The sequence below is a fragment of the Propithecus coquereli genome, unplaced genomic scaffold (genome assembly GCF_000956105.1).
Source record: "Propithecus coquereli isolate 6110/MARCELLA unplaced genomic scaffold, Pcoq_1.0 Scaffold314, whole genome shotgun sequence".
In the NCBI taxonomy this organism is placed as follows: domain Eukaryota; kingdom Metazoa; phylum Chordata; class Mammalia; order Primates; family Indriidae; genus Propithecus; species Propithecus coquereli.
Window position 1 is genome coordinate 3,626,768 of NW_012148775.1, and position 22,683 is coordinate 3,649,450.

At 52.9% G+C, this 22,683-nt stretch overlaps 1 protein-coding gene across 5 annotated transcripts in view; it reads left to right on the forward strand.

Moving 5' to 3' along the window:
- Nucleotides 1-11,783, forward strand: part of UBE3B (ubiquitin protein ligase E3B) — a 49,525-nt gene extending 37,742 nt beyond the window's left edge. For 4 of the 5 annotated variants that reach the window (XM_012650199.1, XM_012650200.1, XM_012650201.1 and 1 more), the window contains 7 exons: nucleotides 1,880-2,017; nucleotides 2,388-2,453; nucleotides 4,290-4,348; nucleotides 6,897-7,079; nucleotides 7,543-7,654; nucleotides 10,354-10,446; nucleotides 11,359-11,783. In XM_012650199.1, coding sequence (XP_012505653.1) covers nucleotides 1,880-2,017; nucleotides 2,388-2,453; nucleotides 4,290-4,348; nucleotides 6,897-7,079; nucleotides 7,543-7,654; nucleotides 10,354-10,446; nucleotides 11,359-11,550 — 843 coding nt within the window. In that variant the 3' untranslated portion in view covers nucleotides 11,551-11,783. Of the gene's footprint in view, nucleotides 1-1,879; nucleotides 2,018-2,387; nucleotides 2,454-4,289; nucleotides 4,349-6,896; nucleotides 7,080-7,542; nucleotides 7,655-10,353; nucleotides 10,447-11,358 lie in introns of those variants that run through there. The other variant, XR_001137720.1, reaches the window with a different exon arrangement.
- Nucleotides 11,784-22,683: the final 10,900 nt, after the last annotated feature.

The following is a 22,683-nucleotide window of genomic DNA, read 5'->3' on the forward strand; positions in this document are numbered from 1 at the left end:
TACAGAGCTAGATCACCACGTGGAGGCTTGGTCCCCACGGTAGGAGGGCAGCATTTTGTGGAGTTTGATGATTTTAAAATCTTGTGTTATTTGAGTGACCGCCTCACAGCTCAAGGCACCTGGGAGTTGGCCTACGGACCAAAGAGGATGGGACATAGCCCATGGCAACCGGTCAAGGCTAGCTCCTCCCCAGCCTGTGCGTGGCCATGTGTATTTGAGTCACTTTACTTTTTAAGCCCCTGGTCTCTCATCAGGAAAGTGGGGATACTAAAATCCACTTTGCTGGGTTGCTGCTGGCAGTAAATGAGGTGATATATATGAACCCCGCCTATGAGGCCTGGCACCTGGTCACATGAGGTAGCTCAGAGTTGTCATCCTCACCGTTATTCAGAGGAAGGGTGTCTGAGCGTCCACTCTGCAATCTCGTGGGGTCAGGGCAGTGTGGGCTTCCGCAGGGTCTGGGTGAGGCCCACACAGCTCCTGCTCCCTGTCCATTGAGAGCTGAGGGGGGATCACCTCAAGTAGCTTTGAGAGTCCTGCTCCCCAGGAAGGACATAAAGCTCCAGCAGAACGCCATCAGTGGCCAGCCTGGGTGGGCCTTCACAGCGGGCTGCAGAGCTGCAGGGACCAGGGCCCAGGCACTGCTGAGCTCCGAGCCCCAGTGGGGGCGTGAGCCACCTGGGCAGTACTCCTCGCACACCCCGCAGGGGCCCTGGAGAAGCAGGGTGCTGGGCAAGCTGAGAGATGGAGGCCTCTCGGGCAAACTACTTTGGAAACAGCCTCTGACATAGGCCCCGGTCCCGGGCTGTGATGAAATCAGGTGGCCCATCGGAGTCCTCTTGGGGGCCCTGGGCTCATTCTCTGTGCCTCTGCTTCCTCATCTGCAAAATGGAGACAATTTCTCAGTCGATTCCCCTTTTAAAAAATTAAAAGTCCCATTAGGACCTACCTGGGGGTGTGCCATGTTTTTCCTTTAAATGTGTAGCTGTGGGGAAACCCAGGGAGTCTGCGCCCCTGGAAAGCATGGCCTTCTGGCTTTTCTCAACGTCCTTCCCATTTCCTGGGCCTCGCCTCCGCCTCCTCCCTTATCTCTGGCAACAATTGTACCAGCCACCATCATGTCTCAGTGATTGTCCCTTTCGGCCTCACCCTTCCGGCCACTGCCCTGGCATAGTCTCTCGGTGTGTCCCCCAGCATTATGCCACAGCTGCCTGGCTGTGTCCCTGCCTCCTGTCTTTCCCTCCAGTCCATTTCCCTGCTTAGAGCCCTCGGGATAGAATCCAGACTGCAGCGAGGCCTTTGGGCCCCTTCTAGGTCTGGCCCTGCCTTCTCCCTGGCCTCCCTCACGCTCAGTGCTGCAGACGGAAAGATCTGCCTTCCATCCCTGGAGCACACCTGTGGGCCTCGCACCAGGACCTGGTGCTCCTTCAGGTCTCGCTTAGGTAGCTCTTCCTCCTGGAAGCTTCAATGCCCTGCCTCTAGGTGAGGGCCTGTCCTCTGCGCTCGTGCCCGTGGCGTGGCACCGTCTACACACCCCCCATGGCTGCCCTGAGTCCTCATTCAGTCCTCATGACTGAGAGGCTGGTGCTGTTCCCCAGCAGCAGAGGAGAAAGCTGGCGGCCCGTGGCCTGGCAGGAGCCGAGATGGGATTGGATCCCTGAGCGGTGCAGCTCCAAAACCTGTGCCCATAACACTAGGCTGTGCTGTCCCTGGGAGGCACTCGATTGTCTCTGGGAAAGGAGGGGAGATTTTGCTCCCCACACTGAACACTTACGAGGGGCCGGAGGCACGTCGGGGCCACGTCTGCAGCCTGAGCCACCCGCTCCAGTGACCGAGTCGGGGATGCTGGACCGAGCAGTGGAAAACTGTCCCTCCACAGGGAATTGTGGTGGACGTGCCCTTCGCATCCTTCTTCCTGAGCCAGCTGCTTGGGCACCACCACAGCATCTTCTACAGCTCCGTGGACGAACTTCCTTCTCTGGACTCAGAGTTCTACAAAAACCTCACTTCCATCAAGGTGAGTGCGGAGTGGCGGGTGAGCCAAGCCGAGCAGCAGCGTGAACGCACGGCCCTGTGAAGCCCCCAGGGCTCACCTGCATCCCTCACCTTCCGTGTTCTGCAGTGAGATCTCAGGCCCTCTCCTCCTTGCTCTCCCTGTAGCTGCCGCAGGCCCCCACGTCCCCTTGTGGGCTGTCTCAGGGCTGCTCTGCACAGCCTTCGTCCTCAAGGGGACGAGTGGCCTTCTCCTTTGCTTCAAGCCATTTGGCAGCCATGGTTGTAAACACTGCCAAAGTGGCTCCTCCGGGGCAGGGGGGCAGGGAGAGTAAAATTCTTCAAGGAGGTCGTCTTCCTCAGCCCCAACGTTTTCCCCTTCTCTGTTGCATTAGCGCTATGACGGGGACATCGCTGACTTGGGCCTGACCCTGTCTTACGATGAGGACGTCATGGGCCAGGTAGGTTGGCCTCGCTGGCTGAGGGCTCCTTCCCCTCCCCCTAAGCGTGGGCTTCCTGAGAGCGGCCTGCTCTTGATGTTTTGCTGGGAGACAGGTCCACAAGCTGAGGGTGGGTCTGTCTGTCTGTCTGGTCTCTCATCCCCCTGCGTGGCCCACCCTCTTCCTTTCACCGTGCAGGAGGGAGGGCACCGCCCTTTCTTTCCAAGTTGGCCCAGCGTCTGCCTGCTCGCCCCTCGGAGCGCTCCCACAGAAAGCCCGCTTTGCTCAGACCGCATTTTGTCGCACAATTCCCCATTCGTAACATTGCTTTTCGTTACCATGGTGAGGATTAGCCGTCACAAACGGAGGATTATGACTTAGAGAGGAGCAGAAGCCACCCAAGAAGTGCCTCCAGCAGAGCCCTGTCCTTGTTCATGCTCGTCGTGAAGAGCAGAGCGGGAAGCGCAGCCCTGGAATCAGGGCAGCCGCTCCTCTGCCCCCACAGCCTTTGGCCTTTCTCTAGAGCGTCCTCCACCCTTCCAGATGCATCCCCACGGAGGCCCTGCACGAGGCTCTGTGTGCACATGGTCCGAGGGCTGCTTGGGAGAAACCGCACCAGGAGCTTCTTAGCACAGAGCTGGCTTGGGCTCGGCCTGGCTCACGTCTGAGAGGTCACTCAGTCTCCCTGAGCCACATTTTCCTTATCCCCAAAAAGTTCCATTTGCCAAATGTGAGTCCTTGATGGACCAGTCTGTAAACACCACTGGGAGCCCCGCGTGGCCTGTCCCCCGCGAAGGCCAGCAAGCAGGCTGGCACGTAAGGGCTGTGAGAAGGACACTGAATGCCGTTGTGGTGACCTCAAGTGTCCCCAACTCCTCTGATGCAGAATTCTTCTTTCAAAGAAGGAACGTTGTTACAAAGAACGGTTCTAGAAATACCAGTGCGCAGACAAGGTGTTCCCCGGAACCCTTTATGGGAAACATCAGGCTGGGTGACCTCTCAGCGCCCTTTCAGCTTTACAGTCCTCTGGTGCCACCCTGGGTGTCGGTAGCAGCGGGACTGGAGGTCACTGTTTTTCCTTTCTACATCCATAGAGTTACAGCATATTAATAGAATTTCTATTAAAATTAGCTTCAAAATGACGTAAACTTTGATTTTTAGGTGACCCACAGAAGTGTTCTTGAAGTTGAGGAGAGCAGTTGATTTTATAGCATTTTCAAATCATTAATCAGATTTTGAGCCTCCCTCCTAATATACTGAATTTTCCCTCCTGACTATAAAAATAATAAAACTTCTAACAAGAAATTCCACTATAATACGAGCATGAAGATGGCAGTGAAAGCCACTTACAATGCCAGTGCCTGGAGCTGCCCCTGGTAGTGTGGTGCCCGTCCTTCCAGACTCTTCCCCCGGCGTGTGTGTAATTGTTTTTTGCAGAAATGATACCATCCCACGCATGTTGTTAGATAGTCTTTTTTTCCACCTTTTCAACAAATACACATTTTCATCACATTTTTAACTCGCTGCACGGTATTCCAGGGCGTGGATGTGCCAACGTTCATTTACCCAAACTGCTGTGCTCCTAGCTGCCCACACATCCCCTTCCACGACATCCTGAAGCCTTAATACAAATGTTTGAACACGCATCGGATGAGAAGAAAACCTTTCATATTCATATCAAGGGTCACTTGTTGGTATTTCAGCCTTGACTTTCTGTGAGAAGTGACTGTCCCCAAACACGCACCATCTCAATTCCATCATCACGGCGAACGTCTGCGGCAGGCCCCTTCATCTTCGGGAAGCTTTATTTCCCCGTTAGAATCGTCTCTAGTAATTACTCCCCTTCTTCTCCCCCAGCTTGTTTGCCATGAACTGATTCCTGGAGGGAAGACCATTCCTGTTACAAATGAAAATAAGTGAGTATAGCAATTAGATTTTTAAGGTCACCACTTGAAAAGACTTCATTCTGGCTCTCTAGGCTTACGTTGAGAATTTATTAAGATAGATGGAAGTCCAAAGAGGCCATAAATATCATAATGGAATTTACTGGTTACAGTTCATAGGCCGGAATTGTATTAAATTCGATTTGCAAAATAAGAATTGACGATTTATTTTTTGCAGTAGCCTTCCTAAGGTCAGAGGCACCCAGGCCGCAGTGTTCTTAGGAATTTAATGACGGCTCTAGATGCAGACAGATGGGTTCCGAGCCATTCGGGCACGCCGAACTGAACCCAGAGGGCACAGAGGCGGAAAGACACCTTGGAGGGGCAGATCATTTGGGAGTGATAGCATGTGGCAGTTGTATCAAACACTGTTCTTGAGATGACACAGCGATGAATTCAAATGCCCCAGACGGAGGTACTTAGACATGGGGAATTGGAGAGACTCTGAGGCCTGGCAGCTCTTGTCACGGATAACGGGCTTTTAGGAATCTATCATAAATGTCAACCTTTTGGTCCCTAGAAGCAAAACCCCTCAATGCACTGCCTCTACCCAGCCCTATTGTCAACTCATTAAAACAGTAGAACCTGGCATGAGGAGTAGACATTAGTCCTTCTGTCAGTCTGTCAATTGTCTGCCACCAGGCTCAGCTGAGCATCTGAACTGCTAATCGGAACATCAGTCTCTTTAGTGACAGGTGAGGGCTCAGTCCCACCTGGTGAGTCACTTGCATCAGATGCACGTCACAGTCCAGTGTCCCCAAGCGTCGTGTTCCTCTCAGATCGGGTGGTGCAGTCAGTCTGCTTGCTTGGGAAGTTTTTTATTTAAACTGTCAGAATAATCAGAAGAACAGACCCTGTTGTCATCATGATTGAATTATGCCAGCCCTGCCCCTTGGCCACAGGGTGCTAGTTTGAAAACTTAGAAGGAAGCAAGCACAGGTTGGGAGGAGCTGCCTGGGGGAGTAGAGAGGGCCCAGTTCGGGGTCAGAGAGCAGGGGCGAGTCCTGGTCCTGACCGCCATGCGACCTGTGACCATTCCTTTGGAGGGCTGCATGTGAGAGAAGGTGTGTAAAACACCTTCCAGAATGTTGGACTCCAAGGAGGGGCTTAATAAATGCCAGCAGTGGTAGTCACCATCATTGGATATGTGACGTGTCCCATGAATCCTGCCAGCCCCGGAGAGGCCGCATTCTGTCAGGTGTCATGGCTTGGGGGTAGTGGTAGGAAGTTATTCTCTCCTCCCGATGCATACTGGCTGCTGTGTATGGCGGCCAGAGAAGGTGGGTCGGCACAGGCTGCACTAGAGATCCCTGCCTTGAAACCTCCTCTGTGGAAACTCACCTGACAAACTCTTACACTTTCATAGCGCAAAACCCCAGGGTAAGGACAGGGCATTCAGTTCGACAGACTAACTTAACAGGCCTAGCAGTGCCAGTGGCCTGCCCCTTAGGAGCGACATTTGATCTTGCACCTCCTGAGTGTCGAATGTTTCCTGTACACTCTCGCTCTCTCCCTCCACCACCTGCCCTACCTCCCTCTCTCTCTCTCTCTCCATAAAATAGAGCAGTATTAGTAACTTGCTTCCACGAGCACTTGGGAGGAGTAGCAGTAGAAAAATTCATATTTGAATGTATTAATGTATAGATTTGCTGCTGGATAATTTTTTAAAATAGGGATATTTTCAAGCTCACTAACTTGGACCTGAGCATTGTGGGGTAAAACACATTTATTTGTACTGCACTAATATGTAATCTGTGAGGGTTGTACTTGGGCTGGGCTCAAGTTCTTTAATCTCCGAGTAAATGATTTGCTAAGAAATCAGCGATGCTAACAAGCTCATTGGAATGCATTTAAGCTGCTCAAAAGGATCGCATTATATTGTACAGCTGTAGGGTGAGGTCATCGTGTTCATAAAAGCAGACCCAGCAGACTCTCTGCTTGGAGCTGTCGTCAGCTGCTCTGAGCTCCCAGCTGAAGCCACACCTAACCAAGCCGGCTGCGTCTGTTTAAAGCATCCTGCAGGCAGGGCTACCCTTTCATGGTTTTAGACTCTTGGTCTAGATTAGCGAGATTTTGATTAAAGTTCTGACATGAAGCAATTTTTCTCTACTTTAGAGCTTATTGGAAGACTGAATTATATCTTAATTGGCTTATGTCCAGAAGGATGAGGTTAAATGAAAGTCCAGAAAGCACCCTTTGTACTAAGCAGGGTCCTCTTCTTACCTGGAGAATGTCTCACTTTGATTCTTGACACAGTGGGGGGACTATTCGATGTATGACCCACGGGTTTTTTGGGAGGAGGGAATGAGGTAATGCCCTTGAAGGCTTAACACATGCACAGTGGCACAGAGGAGCGCTGTCATCGTCATCTTCATTGTCATTGTTCTGGTGACATGCTCTTGTGCTATTTGTGTTTCTAATAAAATGGTTCAGAAATGACTAGACTCGTCTTTCAGCCCATTCCTAACAGGCTGCGCTGACCTGTTAATTTCCATTGTTTTCTCTTCCTTGTTGGCAACAGAATTAGCTACATCCATCTGATGGCGCATTTTCGCATGCACACGCAAATCAAAAACCAGACAGCTGCCCTCATTAGCGGATTCCGTTCCATCATCAAACCCGAGTGGATCCGAATGTTCTCAACCCCTGAGCTGCAGCGCCTCATCTCCGGCGACAATGCTGAGATGGATCTGGAAGATTTAAAGTAAGGGGCGGGTGAGGGGGTCGGGTGAAATTCTCAGGCCTCCTAGAAGGCCAGCTGCCCCCCTCACTGGGTTGCTTTCGGAGAGTTGTTTCGGGAGCCCAGCTCCAGATCTCCTCCTCCTCCCAGAGCACTGGCAGCTTTGGAGTAAAAGCTCGACCACTTGTCTGCTGAGAAGCTGAGAAGTGGACGCAGGTCCTGAGGACTAGGGCTCTCTGAAGTTCTAGGAGGTGGGGTCACAGGGTCTCGTGATGTCTTCTCCCTGGGAACAGCAGGGCTAGCTCTCGAACTCTCTGCCCAGGGATATGAGGTTATTAAGGCGTGAACTTGTGGCTTTAAGAGAAGTTAGTAGTGTTGCCCCCGCCCATCAGAGTTGACCGTGCCACTTACCTAAATGTCCATGCCTGCCTGTGCCATAAGTGCCCGTCACGGGGTGGTGCTGAGCCTGTTGTCGGATTGTTTTCAGGAGGCACACGGTGTACTACGGTGGTTTTCATGGAAGCCACAGAGTCATCATCTGGCTCTGGGATATTCTGGCCTCCGACTTCACGCCCGAGGAAAGAGCCATGTTTCTGAAGGTAGTGTATTTATCACCTCCGTGCATGCGTTCATGTATTCTCATAAACCTAGAAGGCCGGTTAGTGTAATAATTTACACTAGAAGAAACGGAATTATCAAGACGACCTCACGTCATCAGCACATCTTCTCCCCTAGGTAGGCCTCCCTGGCAGGCCAGCGGTAGTCAGCGAGGGCCAAAGGGCAAGGCTGGACCTGCCTCGTGCCCCTGGCTGCAGGGACAGGGCCTGCCTGGCGTGCCTGCCTGGGGGGTGCAGCAGTCCATCCTCCCTTCACCCGTGCTGGCCTTGCTAACATTTCTTTTCTTTCTTTTCATTAGAGAAGTAAATAATATTTACTACCTTGCTTTGGGAAAATACAGATAAGCAAAATTTTAAACAATCCATAGTCCTACAGTGAAGCATTTTAAGCCATCTACATTCCTGCTCACCAGAGGCTACCTCTGTGCACCCTTTTTCTCAATAATGTAAAACATCCAAACACAACACACAAACGCAATGTCGCAGTGAAATACACTTGCTTAGGCCGGTACCGATGTACACTTTTGTAAATAGAGTGGCTCTTACCCAGGTCACTGCTCCGGTGTCTGTAAAGCTGTACGTGCTCACAGTGTCGCCCCCGATGCCAATGCGTAGATTTTCACTGTTGACATCAGCAAAGGGTATTTTCCAGGACTCTGGAAGACACGCTTGTCTGTGTCTGTGCTATGTATGTGTATATTTTTATAAAAACAGACTCATCATTTCACCACCTGATTTTCTACTTGACCGAATATCAGGAACATTTTGCCATATTCTGGAGGTAAATTTAATCCCTTAAAATATTTTCCTTTGCCCTTTGGGATTTCTTGAAGTCTTGCGTGATCTCTGTTGTTGAGGCCACCTGGCCAGTATCGCCACCAAGCAAAATGGCAGCTGGTTTTCTCCCTCCTGGGCTGGTCACTCCGGCTGAGGAGGTCCTCCCTCAGCCAAGCAGATACACGGTGCTCCAGTCATCCCCCCAGCTGCAGGGATTCGGGTGTGCAGGGAGACACCATTCCAGAAGTTGATTCTGGGAGCATCATCCAGTTTTCCCAGCAGTGCCTAGGATCTCACAGTCGTGCTGTCACCGCCCCACACAGCAGGCGTGTTTGTGTCTCTGGATGACCTGTCACCAAACCTGCAGTTCCTGCAGGCCGTGGGCCTGAGCTTTTCTGTGGCTGTAGACAAGCTCCAGAGCCAGGTGGGGGACCATAGCCCCTGCACAGGAGGGGATGTGACCGTGCTTCTCTCACATGCAGTGAGAGCAGAGCACCTGGAGGCTTCCCGTGCCCTCCGTCCCTCCTCTGTCCCGAGAGGGTGAGAGTCCCTTCCCTCCTTCGACCAGCTCAGTTTGCAGCGGGCAGCAGATCAGAGCCGGCCTGGATTGGGCTGTGCAGACACTTCTGTGTCTGGCTCCTCACCCTTAGAACTAACCACGATCCCGACACACGACCCAGTGGCGTGATTGGACGAGGTTGTGCTCCTGGAACGCTCAGCACAGTGTGGAAGCGCAGCAATGCTTTCTGCACATGAGCTGCTGCTGCTGCTGTGGTTTTTAGAAATAAAACATCAGAATAGCAATATCTGTCAATACTTTTTAAAAAAATTTGTTGAAGCCTGAACACATAAACTGTCTTTGGATGGTTTCAGGACTCTCACAACCATTGATAACATTGTTTAAATGGTACTATTTATTGTAAGACCCAACCTCCCAACTTGTCGCTGAATTTGGAGTGCAGCTTGGTGTTGTAAGTAACAGACTCCCGTGTCCTGTAGAGAAGGGAGAATGTTCTTGGTTACTGCTGATTACAGTGCATGGTTTCTTAGGACATTCCTATGCAAGTTTATCACTGGGATTTCCAGGTTGGTGAGATGCCTCTGTCCAGGCACAAGCTAGCACATTTGGGGAGTAACCCAGGCGCTGCCGTTTGGAGAATGCCAGGGGAAGAGCAGGGCAGTGTGGCCGCCCATAGGCCCCACGTGGGCCGTGCGGCACCTCGGTCTGCTCCTTCGCCTCGCTGGCTCCGGAGGCCTGGTTTTTGTCAGTGAGCCGAGAGGTTAGTCTCCTGGAGAGGGGCTCCGGGAGCCCAGCACACGCACCACTCTGTAAACCAGCAGGGAGGCAGCGCAGGGGAGCGCACCTGCACAGTCACGCCCGCAGGATGCCAGGTGCAACATGAGTGAGCGCGGTTGGTGGCGCGGCCCACACCAGGGCTCCCTCTCTCCGCACCACAGCAGCGGGCGCCACCAGCTTCTGCCTCGCCCTCTGGTGCTCTCGCTGCATGGTCTCTCTCTAAGGAAGGGTGTCGGCCACTGCTCTGTTCCTGCTGACTGTGACGGTCCTGTCGGAGATCTGCCTTCTGGGGATGTCACACCAGCGCCCTGCTCGGGAGTTTGCACTGTTGCTGAACTCTTCAGGCCCACGCTCTTTCGCAGACGACCAGCCACATCCCTGGGTTTTCATGTGTTTTAGTCCCAGCGAGCTGCACCCCCGAGGAGTTGTGAGCTGTGTCTCAGTCCTTGGGCCAGATGCACCTCTCTGTCACTGCACACTGCTGGCCAAACAGCAGTGAGTGATACGGCAACAGGAAGCGAAAGTGCCCCGCATGGCTGCAAGGGAGCCCTTTCTAGGGGAGCCAGAGCCTCACCCTGTCCCCCTCTGCCCCTGCCTTGTGTCGCAGTTTGTGACCAGCTGCTCCAGGCCCCCGCTCCTGGGATTCGCCTACCTCAAGCCTCCCTTCTCCATCCGCTGCGTCGAAGTGTCGGATGATCAGGTACCACAGCTGGGGGAGAGCGGGCCTCCGGCGGTGTTCCCTGACTTCCCTCCTGGCGGCTGTCTGCTGGGTCCCACAGTTCTCACAGCAGGAGAGCTGGCCCGTCCCTCAGAGGGCACCCACGTGCTCAGCCTGCTCTGGGCCTCAGCTCTCTCCTGGAGGTCCGTTTCTCTCTACTTCCTTGGGGATGTGCGTGGGTTGGGACGGGGCGTGCTGTTTTAGTAGCTGCTGCTCTCACCAGGGTTCCAGATCTGAGAGGCAGCGTGGGACGGGGAGAGGACACGGGCTCAGGAAGTGGACAGATGTAGCTTGAATGCCGGCCCCTCCACCCGCGGGCTGTGTACATCTGGGCAGGTGGCTTTGTTTCCTCGTCTGTGAAGGGAGAACGAGTGCCTTAGGGTCACGGAGCTCTGTGTGTTACGAGCCTGACTGCAGCGGGTGCGCAGCTAAATGTCCTACTCCCCAAAAGCCCCGTGGCCTCTGGGCGTCGCTGCCTTTCCAGACACCCAGTACGAGCTGCTGATCCCTCCTCACGCAGGACACTAGACGATCTCAGCCTCTGCACTGAGGGAAAGTTGACCCAAGTCATAGCCTGCCACGGGCCACAGCACCGGCGAGTTCAGGGAGATGTTACGCTGCGTTCAGAAATGTTTCGGTACCTATAACAGTTTCACAGCATTTTGCTCTTTGACAACTGGTTAACCAATAATTAGCTACAAACCAGAAGGCCCCGTTTCCAAGCACCTACTTAGTACAGGATTTCCATGTGGCCTCAAGAAGTCCTAGCTTCTCAGGACTCAACATTTTAAGGCCCGTTGTCCTGAGTTTGGGGTTTGATCTCAGGTGCCAGGGCACTACCCAGGCTCCCAAACCAGGTGCCTCCCGACCCAAGGCCATGGTGTGTGTTTGCAGGACACCGGGGACACCCTGGGCAGCGTCCTCCGGGGCTTCTTCACCATCCGCAAGCGGGAACCGGGCGGCCGTCTGCCCACCTCCTCCACCTGCTTCAACCTGCTCAAGCTGCCCAACTACAGCAAGAAGAGCGTCCTCCGGGAGAAGCTGCGCTACGCCATCAGCATGAACACGGGCTTTGAGCTCTCCTAGCTTCCGCCCCGGCCCCACCCCTCAAGGGCTCCTGGGCTGCCAGGGACCTCCAGCTCCTGGAGGCGGCGTGCCCCTGGGAACGTGACCAACCTACCAGGTGACATCAGCCCCCAGACCCTTTCTATAGCCATGAGACCCCCTATGGCCTCAAGAACTTTAGGCAACACGACGCAGCATTCTCCAGGTGACACTTACGGGAAGGGAATGTGGAAAATAAACCTCCAGATTCTGCCCACGTTGGTCCTTTTTCCTGGTGATCGCAGAGGGGCTGCTTTTTGGTAGTTTTGTCTTTTTGTGAGAGTCTTTCTTTCCTTAACCCTCTGAGTGAACTGCGTGAGAACAAGTCCCAGGAACTCCAAGAGTCCAGATGGTTTTCATGACGTGGGTCTAAGCGCACGAAACCTGCTGTGCGTGAGATCCTCCTTCCGTTTCTGAAACTTTACTCAGGTAAGGCCTTGCCAAGCCTCTATGCACCCGACAGTCTCTGCCTCCACACCGTCCACAGCAGCCTCTTCCCACACCGCTGGGCCCACCTGCTGCCCGGGGAAGCCCGGGCGCCTGCTGGGGGGCCACGGAGCACAGCAAGTTCAGGGCACCGCTCCCGCCTGGAAGCCACACGTTCCACACTGCGGCTCCCCTGCCCCTTCCCGAGTCCTCAGCAGGCCAAGCATCCTGTGCATTCACTCGGCATCCTGGTTGGGGAGAAGAAGCCCATTGGCCTTTAAAAGCAGCCCCATTCCCAGAACACACTGGCTGTCACCCAAAGCCTGCTGGTTCCAGAGGGGGCCTTTAGTCCCTGCCGGTTTGCCCTGCTTGTCATCTAATGAGGACTCAAACACTAACCTGAGGTACCTATCCCGTCTGGGCAGTGGCTTTACCCCAGACATTGTGGAATCCCAAGGGACTTGGGTCTTGCTGCCTGTCCTTCCTCAGTACGGGGCATCTGGGGCCCTTTGTGGGGCCCTTTGCACTGATGGGCTCACGAGGTTGAGGAGACTCACGCCTTCTGGGCTGGTTTTTTTTTTTTAATTTCATTTTTCTTCCAACCCATCGTGCTCCTCTGCCCTGTTCTTCAGCTCTGCCATGAGAGCTGCACTCTAGATCTAGGTGACAGCGGCAGAGGCCCCGTCTGTGGTCTGCACTGACAGCCACCCAGCCTCTCCCGCCTCGCCGTGCTCCTCCCGCATCCCCACCACCAAGATCGCAGCCAGATCCGAAGAAGCCAGGAGTGCCTGGGCCGCCTCTGCCCTGTGCCGCCGGCTTAGCTCTCTTCATGGCAGCAGAACCCCGTCCAGCAAGAACCTTCCTGTTGGCCGCAAAGCAGGGAAGACCTGACTCTGCAGCCTGCACCAGAGGGGTTCCGCTGGATCCTGGGGTCCCACCCAGGTTAGAACCCCTGGGCTTCTGGAGAACAGAGCGTGTGCTTGGCTTTGATGGAAAGATGGCAAGGAATTTAAAGACAGGAATTTATTACTATTATTTAAGATTTGTTAGTAACCTCTGATTCTGTGGACTTGCCACTTTGTTCAAACACTCGATTCCTTCGAGGATTTCTGCTGAACGAGCGTACGCTGAGCAGCTTTGTACAGATACGCGGGGGCCTGAAAACTGTCCGCCTGCACAAAGAGGACGGATCCATCTCGATTTTATTACCTGAGGGTTGGAGCCAGTGGGAGTGGGAGGAGAGTGGTTTATAAGCACCAATATCAACTTTACCTGTTTGTTTTTTTGACAAGGGAGGTGTAGTTTATAATTTCACTTAAATCCTCCTTTTCAACAGTCGGCAGCATTGCACTATCTAAACACTGAATCTGTACTTTTGTAGCTGGTGTTCATGGACACCTCGATGGCTCTTGATGGCTCTAAAAAGCTGTGGACTTTTTGGTTTTGTAGATAACTTATGGATTAAGATGTGATCAGAGGCTTTATTAAATTTGTACTTCAGCACACGACGGCTGTGTTCTGTTTTTTATCCAGCCACGTGCCTGGGTGGCTCAAGGTTGGCCATCTGGGCTTCAGGAGCACACAGGTCTCCACCGTGGAAAGGAAACGCAGGGGTCGTGCAGCAGACGCCCTGGCCTCACCTGCCGGAGTTCACAGTTGTTGACAATCTCTCGTATTTGCTTCCAGCTTTGTTTTAAGGAGTAACGCGTTTCAGACAAGCACCCTCCATGGTCCCGTCCTCTCTCCCGCTTCCCAGAGGCAGCCGTCCCCCTGGGTTGGGTATGTATCTTCACAGTGTTCTTCACACACGGCATTTGTACCAATGTGTGCAAGCCCCATCCCTCCAAGTCCTGCCTCTGAGTCGCACACTATCCCCCTCCCTCTACGTCCGCTTCCTTATCTGGAAAACAGGAGTCTTGAGGTCTCCTTTGCGGGGTGCTGAGAATTCAGCCAAGTTAACATAAAGTGTACCCAGCTCAGTTCCTGGCACTAAGCATCTAGACATTAGTCTTCTTCCTACCTTTCCCCACCTTTCACTTTAAGACATTAGGGGCCAGGCCGGTCACTCACGCCTGTAATCCTAGCACTCTGGGAAGCCGAGGCAGGAGGATCACTTGAGGTCGGGAGTTCGAGACTAGCCTGAGCAACAGCAAGACCCCGTCTCTACTAAAAATAGAAAAATTAGCTGGGCCTTGTGGCATGTGCCTGTAGTCCCAGCTACTCTAGATGCTGAGGCAGGAGAATCACCTGAACCCAGGAGTTTGAGGTTGCTGTGCACTATGATAATGCCACTGCACTCTAGCCAGGACAATAGAGTAAGACCCTGTTGCAAAAAAAAAAAAAAAAAAAAAAACCAGGGCTGCCCACGACCCTGGAGATCAGACTCTGATGAAGCTTCCAGAGTGGCTTCTACTGCTACCAACAATCACAGCAGGGCGATGAGAAATTATACGGAGAAAGGTCATCTGTGCTCTCTCCATGGGATTTATGCCAGAGTGGGGGAAAGTCACATCCCCTCCTCCACTCGTCTGAGTGGAACAGTACATAAGCAAGATCCTTCAGCCAGAAGGATCCGGCCAAGGGGTTTCCAGGCTTGCGTGAACCTGGGGCATCTTGCTGTGCCCCCACCACACTGGCTCGGTGTCGGACTGTGACGTAGAGGAGGCTGTGCTGCAGCCCAAGCTGGATCCACAGTTCTCCCCAGGCTTGGTGCATGGGTCAGAATGGAGTCCTGGTGATCATCCTGACAGCTACGTTTGTCGGAGCACATGCTCAACAGGCTGATTCCAGAGCCTGATCGCACGAGGACGCTGGGTTCTCAGCCCCACGCCGCCGCCCTCTAGCTGGAAGGCTGGGGTGAGAGTCCTTGCTGCTTGGAGCTGTCGTTTCCCCTCCCGTGAAACAGGCACTGCGGCACCCACTACGCGGCGTTGCCGTGAACAGCAGAGAAATGGCCTGAGAAGCCCCAGCCTGTGCCATCTGTGCGCAGTTGATGATTCATGGCTGTTACAACCGTCATTATTTTGTTCCAGGGACTGAATTGAGGTCCTCTCTGGAGTTAACACTGTTTTTCAAAGTCCTTGCGAGGAGGCCTCTGCTGACGGTAGCAGGAGGTCCCGGGCAGCTGGGCTTCGCTGGCCGCCCCGCGCCGCAGGCTCCCGCTGTGCCCGGCCCTGGCTGGACCTCGCGCTTCCACCACGCACGCCGGTGCTGTGCCGTCCCACCTGGGACTAGCAGCCGCGTTTCCTTCGTGCTTTTTTTAGGCCCCTGGCAATCCAGGTGGTTTCGGAGCCATAGGGAGAGACAAAGCCTTGGGGCGGGGTCTGTGTCAGTTTCTAGACCATCCACAAGAGAGCCAGCCTGCGGGAGGCCACCCTTGACGACAGAAGGAACCCTCTAAAGATGTGCCCTGCCTCTCGGACCCCAGAGAAGCCTGCAGGGGACAATGAAAGCATAAAACCCCGCTGCCGAGGGTTTCTGCTCCTTGGCTGTGCCGGGCCTACCATCAGGCTGCCTTCTCTGAACGCCTCTTTCTAGCTCTCATGGGGCAGTGGAAGTGGCCGTTGAGCAAAGCAAGAGTGGGTGGCATATGGTTTAAAAGCCTCAATACAGGTGGGCACGATGGCTCACACCTGTGGTGGTTTGCTGTAACTGTGCCCTCTGGTGAACGAGCTCGGTGGCCTGTCTCTGCTGGTATCCAAACTGTGAAGCTGGACGCCTGGAAACTGCGTCGGATGTGGTCTCTCTGCGCCAGGGCTCTCAAGCTGCAAGAAACATAAGCCTGCTCTGCCTCACTTAGACGGAAAAGGAATTTATTGGCTGATATTGAGGGCTGGAGGCTCAGGCTGCAGGCAGAACAGGAGTGAGGGCAGTTCGTGGGCCTGCACGGTAGAGCCTGAAGCCAGGTTTCTGCAGGATGCTGTGGGCACGAAGGAATCAGCTCCGACCAGTAACCTTTCCTCACTCTGCACAGAGGAGTCTTCAGGGAAATTCAGAGAAAATTCAGGAGAGAAAGTAGACTGGGCAAAGGCACTGTTGTCATTCTTTCATATTCGTTCAATTAATATTGTTGGGCACCTGCTATGTGCCATGCACTGTTCTAGGCACTGAGATTCCGTCTATTTTGGGAGAGACACCAAACGAGAAACCAGTAAGATAATTTCTGGTGCGTTGAAAATAAGACAAATAAAGAGCCCCAGGGAGATTGTATCCTATGAGGAAAAGTAAATCCTCAGAAGCAAAATGAGGCAATTGAACGGTGGGTCCCCAAACATGGCAAGTACCCACGTGAGGCTTCCTGCCATTTTGGGGCCGTTCTTGTCCCCAGGGTGGTAGTAAGGATTCAGGTTCTAGAATTAGACTAGAATTCACATCTAGCTTCAGCCACTTCCTCCTCATGGCCTGGAGCAAGTCACTTGACCTCTCCACGCCTACAAAGTGGGGATGGTTATCCATCCCTTGTGGCGCTGCTGAGGTCAAAGGAGGTCGTGCACGTGGTGCCTGGCACACAGTGAGCACCGAGTTCCTTGATCACGTCCTGGGTATGTGCGTGCAAGCACAAGGCGGGTCGCCCAAGCTGACTGCCAGCTTCTGGGGGCTGGGGGCTCTGCCCACCCGACCCTCCAGTGTATTCGATTATAATTTTAGCCGCACGCCTTCTCTCCTTCTAGGTAAGATTTGCTAAAACACCCAGTCATAGAATTAGCCCTGCTTCCAGACAGCATCCAACCCCGAGCAAAGCCCCGCTTCCTTGAACCCTTGCCCAAACCACCCAACACAAGCCAAAATCCTACAATGAGTCCTTTCAGACACCCTCCTCTGGGGCACCCCACAGTTCCCCATGGCGTACGCGTTCGCTCGTTCTCTCATTGCAGAAAGACAAAAAAAAAAAAATCTGACTTTGTTCCACTAGAGGTGTGTTCCCGGTGGTCTTTGGCTGGAGGCCACTTTAAACTGTAAACCCAAAAATGTCTCCCTGAAGAAAATGTTTGCAGCCACCTCATGGGGGAGAGCTGGAACTGGCTCCTCAGGCAGCTGGGAACAGCACCACAGGGACCCGAGAGACAAAGCAGCCGAAGGGAGGTGGCTTCGGGAGCTGCAGTCCCTGGAAGGGGGGTGGGGTAGGGGCGGGAGGTGCCACGCCATTTCTCACTGGCTTTAATCTTAACTCTGCGTGCTTTAATGCAAAATGTAATTACGGATTCTGAATTATGGTGTTGAGCTCATCAGGGCTGACTAATTAATTAGTCAGATTTATAAGTATTTGGTTCTCAGAGATCTGTGACCCTGATGTGTCGCCTCAAAGCTCTGAGAAATCCCTCTCCTGCTAGGTAGTTTTCTTAGGGAGTTGAGGGGCTGGGATCGCAGCTTTAGGGGCTGGTTTGGAGAGACAATCTGACAACTCTCAGGCAGCCTGAAGACCGTAGCTGCCCCTGAAATCCCCACCCCTTTGAGGTCTGCTCTGCCCTAGGCGCCCAGAAACGTCAGGTCCACACCACACTTGTACCACTACCCCGGCAGAGGCCGTGGCAGACATTAATAATGGATTACCCAACTCCTTCCTGTGGAATCTGGACCCAGCCTCAAGCTGCTTCTTAACACAGCCCTCCAGGCACTCACTTGGACTTGGCATCTCTTTCTCACCCAGGGATAAGCCCTTTCCTGCTCTCAGCAGAACAGAAGAGAAAGGAAACTGGATTTTGATAACCAAGGCTGGGATTGAGTGCTGGTTTTGCCACTCACTGACTATGGCACACCAGCCTCATCATTCTACCCACTGGGGTGCCGGCTTGTTCAGGGAAAATGAGGGTGATGATCCAGGAGGAAAATCTATATGAGACAGTAAATATGAAGGTTCTTTATCTCCTCTCAAACCCTGCGCAAGGTAAAGATGCAGCAACCAACAGAGGAGAAAGAGGAGTGCCAGACTCATGCGATTTCCCCCGGGGGACACCTCAGTGGGGCCAGGATCATTTTTCTTCCCTCCTCTGTTGCCCTAGAACCCAATCCAAGCGTCTGAATTCAGGCTGGACTCCAGACAGCCAGCTGTCTCCCACAGAATGAACACAGTGCATATTCTCGAGGCTTCTAGACTTTGGAGGGGCCCCATGGCTTTGGCTACAGAGGGGCCCCCTCCCCATGGGTTGGGGGGAGAATTTGAGAGGGTCTCTTGTCTCCATCCATCCCAAGGGAGGGTGATGATTTAATACAGGCAGAGAAACCCATTGCCAGGTTCTGTTCTGTTTCACTCACGTATGTTACACAAGTAAGCCTTGGTCAAATTCCACCCAAATTCATTGCAGAAAAATTAGAAAATCCAGACAGACAAGCCAGGTGTGGTGGTAGCTCATGACTGTAATCTCAGCACTTTGGGAGGCTGAGGCGGGAGGATCACTTGAGGCCAGGAGTTTGAGATCAGCCTGGGCAACATAGTGAGACCCCATCTCTACAAAAAATTAAAAAATTGGCCGTGTATGATGGTGCGCACCTGTAGCCCCAGCTACTCTGTAAGCTGAGATAGGAGGATTGCTTGAGCTCAAGAGTTCAAGGCTGGAGTGAGCTATCATGACACCACTACACGTCAGCCTGGGCAACAGAGTGAGACCCTGTCTCTAAAAAGCAAAAGAAAAAAAATCCAGGCAAACAAAAATGAACATTAAAACCACCCATAATTCCACAACTTAGAGATAAGTATTAACGTAAAGAATGGATCCTCATATTTTTCTGTAGTGTTTATACGCACATTTCTATTTCTTTTACAGAATTTAGACCATTCCATAACATGTTGTAATTTCGGGTTTCTGTTGTCACTTAATAGATACTGAACACTTTTCCATAGTAGTAAATACGTAGGCACCATCATTTTAAATGGCTTCATGGCATTTCTTACAGTCTTTCAAATATTTTACTTATTTAATTATCTAGCCTATTGTTGGATGTTGGTTTCCAGTTTCTCATTGTAATGAGCAATACTGCACTGAAAAAAAAAAACCCCTTATGGCTCCACCGATGTATGTATTTTCTTCGGAGAAATCCTCAGTCTCCGAATCGCAGGACCGTAAGGTAAACACATTCCTAGGACTTCGATGTGCTTTGCCAGATTGCCCTCCTGGAAGTTCGTGCCAATCTCCACTCCCCGCAGCAGCAAGAGTCAGTGTTTTTCTCTCCCCGCTGAAGTCGGCAGGTGGAGAGCCACAGGCTCAGAACTCTCTCCAGCTGCTGGGATCCTGCAGCTGGACCCCCGAGGGCCGTAGAAATAGAGTTCCTTCTCTCCCACTCCCCAGCTCAAAGCACCTCGAGAGCGTCCAAGGCCTGGCTGGGGCAGGGGCCCGAGGCCACCTGGCCCGGCCGCTCACAGACCCCGGCCGCCTCCCTTCCCACGTGCACGCCTGGCCGTCTCTTCTCAAGGCCTGCGGCTCACACCTCGTGGCAGGACAGAGCTTCTGAGTTATAGTGAACCTCATTTCCCTCTACAGCTCCTACGGAGTTAACAGATGTACGCACGTCTGAGGCAGTCATGCGGCAAGAGACTTTGGGGCCAATCCTTTCTGTTTTGACAGTGTGTAATCGAGGTGAAGCCATAAATTTTATAAACAAGAATAAACAACCCTTAGCAACATATGTCTGCTCGACCCTTCCAAGGTGATCATAAATAAAGGCACCTGCTGGCTGGAGAGGGACCTGGGCTCCGCAGATGGCCAGTGACGAGGGCCGAAGGACCGGTGCTTCGGGAGCTTCCCCTGGGAGTGGTTTCTGTGGGGACGGCGGGAGGACAGGTCACCTTGCATCACCTCGCAACCCCCAGGCCCTGAGTCAGCTGGACAACTTGGTGGCATTTATTCAATCCGTTCTCCGGGTGCCTTCATCCCGTGCCACCCTGAACCGGCACCTGCTTCTCAACCTTCCTCCGAGAGGCTGCTCATCGCCGGGGCAACCAGGGGCCTCACGGGTTTATGGCACTCCCTGCTCGTCCCCGCCAGGAGCAGCCCTGCCCCACTTAACTGCCAATCACCCCCCATCACCAGCTGCGCCCATTTGGCCACCTCAGGGGACTGTGAAGACCAGGGTCCTTGTCCTGGCTCTGCTGCCGCCCAGAGGGAGACCTCGGCAGTGGCACTCACCATGGAGAGGTCAGAACATGCCGGTGGTAGACAGATCCGAGTTCAAATCCGAGTTTGGCCTCTTCCTCGTGGCGTGACACCAGCCAAGGTGCCATCTTCCTGCGCCCCAGTTTCCTAGTCTGTGAAACAAAGATAACAGTGTCCACTGCATACGGCTGCGGAGGGGATCCACGCCACGTGCACGGGGAGGGTGCTGTCAAGGTCCGCTATGGTGAAGCGGCTTAAAAAGCCCTGCATGTAAGAAAAAGCAAGATCACTGTCAGCTGTTTGTAATGATATCATCATCGCCCCTGCAGATGCTGTGTGTCTTTGAGCAAGTGACTTCACCCCTCTGAGCCGCAGTTTCCTCAGCTGTGAAATGGGGAGGATAACTATATACTTCGTAGGGTTCTGAGAACTAAAAAGACACATTTAAAAAAACCCTGGCGTTGCGGTGCGATTGAGCATGTAGCTCAGCGTTGAGCAAATGCTACCATGACACTTGGGGCCCTGATTTAAAGCCTTGCTCCATCTCCTTGAGCTGTGTGACCTTGAGGAAGTCATTTCTCCTCTCTGGGCCTGAGGTTTCCTCATGTGCAAGTTAGGGATGATAATAATATTAATAGGCTGTTGAGAAAATTAAATGAACTGTCCTTAGGATGCCTGGACATAATCAGTGCTCAATCTGTGGGCCTTATTAATATTTACTTACTACATTCTCTTCTCTGGGCCTCAGTTTCCTCATCCATAAAATGGGTGCAATGATCGCTGTGATCCCATTCAGCCCTCATTATTCTGCTAGTCACTCTCCCTCTCACTTTGGCACAATGTTCCTGGAGCCACAGCCCCCTAGTTTTGTCAGATTGTGGCCAGTTACCTCTGCAGGTCACTTGTCTCCCCAACCCCACTCAGCAAGTCAAACAAACCAGAGGTGTTGCTAAGCGGTCCTTGCTTTACCTGGGCCTTAGCTATTAGAAAGGGCTGTGAAAAGGGTAAAACGTGATTCGACAACAATGGTTGTTTTTTAGTTGCTACCACGTGCCAGGCCCGTGGATGTATTCCCTGGACCCTTGGCAGCTGGTATTGTCATTTCCAGTTATAAAAGATGAAGATTGAAGATGAAAGTGGTTAGACCATTTGCTCAAAGTGACTCTGCTAGGAAGTGTAAAGCTCGAATTTGAATTAAAATAGCAATAATAATAATAAACAATTACAATAATAGCAGCTAACATTTGTCAGGGGGCAATACTACCCTTTTAAATATTGCCTCTTTAAACTCTCCCAATGACCCCATGGTGTGAATATTATTCCCATTTTATAGATGAAGAGACAAGTCTGAGAGAGATGGAATGACTTGCCCAGAGTCACGAAGCTAAAAGGGACAAGTGGTCTCAAGCCCGAGTCTGCCTGCAGCCAACGCCCGATCCAGGTGTCTGACAGTCCCTCACTGTCCCGTACGGTCTTGCAAGCATCAGAGGTCACCCAGCAGCCGCTCCCAGCCGGGCCCAGGTGGACCTCCACACACTTCAGGGCTGGGGCTCTCTGAAGCCCCCAAGAGGTTGCTGGAGAAGGCAGCGTCGTGAACCCGACTTGGGCCCTGAAGAGGGGGTTGCACCGGTTCTCTTAGAACAGGGATTGCGACCTAGGGGTTCCGTGGGCTTCCTAAGATTGCAAACTCGTGAGTGTGTGCGCGTCTAGCTAGGGAGAGTGTGCACAGGCTTTCATCAGAATTCCAAAGGTGACAAACCACGGCTTGAGAAGTTTCTGATTCCATGCAGTGGGAGAACACAAGGGACATCACCAAAGCTCCTGGGTCTCCCCAACCTGCCCGTCCTTACCTCCACTTGGACTTGAGCACTGTCTTCCAGGAGGACTCTGGATGAGAAGAGCAACAGGCCAAGGCGAATCAAAACTGCACGCCCAGCTGGACTGCACAGGTGAGTCTATTCCAGCGTGGGGCCGGCATTGCCAGAAAATTCCCAGGCCCCGTCAGAGGGGAGGGATGAGCCGCAAATCCTCCCAGGCACTGATTTATGTAGCATTCATGCGGAATTTATTATACAAAGAATTTTATGTAATTAAACTTGAAATGTGTCTAGATTCTTAAAGGTTCAGTAGTGATCACTGGGACAGAGCGATCATAAAACTGGATGGGCTGTCGGAAGGAGGCGAGGGTGACATTGCAGCTGACGGGGGATTAGGAACCAGGGACGTTTGTCACTGGGATGTGTTACAAGTTCGGGCTGTGGAAATTACTCGGCGAAAAATGCACATTAACAATAGCCGTGAAATATCAGTTAAGGGACACCAGGTTGAGAAACGAGACAGCAGGATATACGGTGCCTGGCATTGTTCGCTGCAGCCCAGGTCGTGATTCACATGACTGTCAAGTGGCGGTGGGGCGGGAGCCACGAGGCCACGGCCTGGGCCCGCGTTTTGGCACCGACTTACCAGGACAGCTTAGTTCCCCTCTCCGAGCCTCAGTTTCCTCACCTGCAAAGTGGGGCACCTTGAGTGCCTCCTCCCAGCGTTGCTCTGAGGTTTAAATGAGATAACATCTGTGGAGCACTTGGCCGGGGGCCCTTCCACA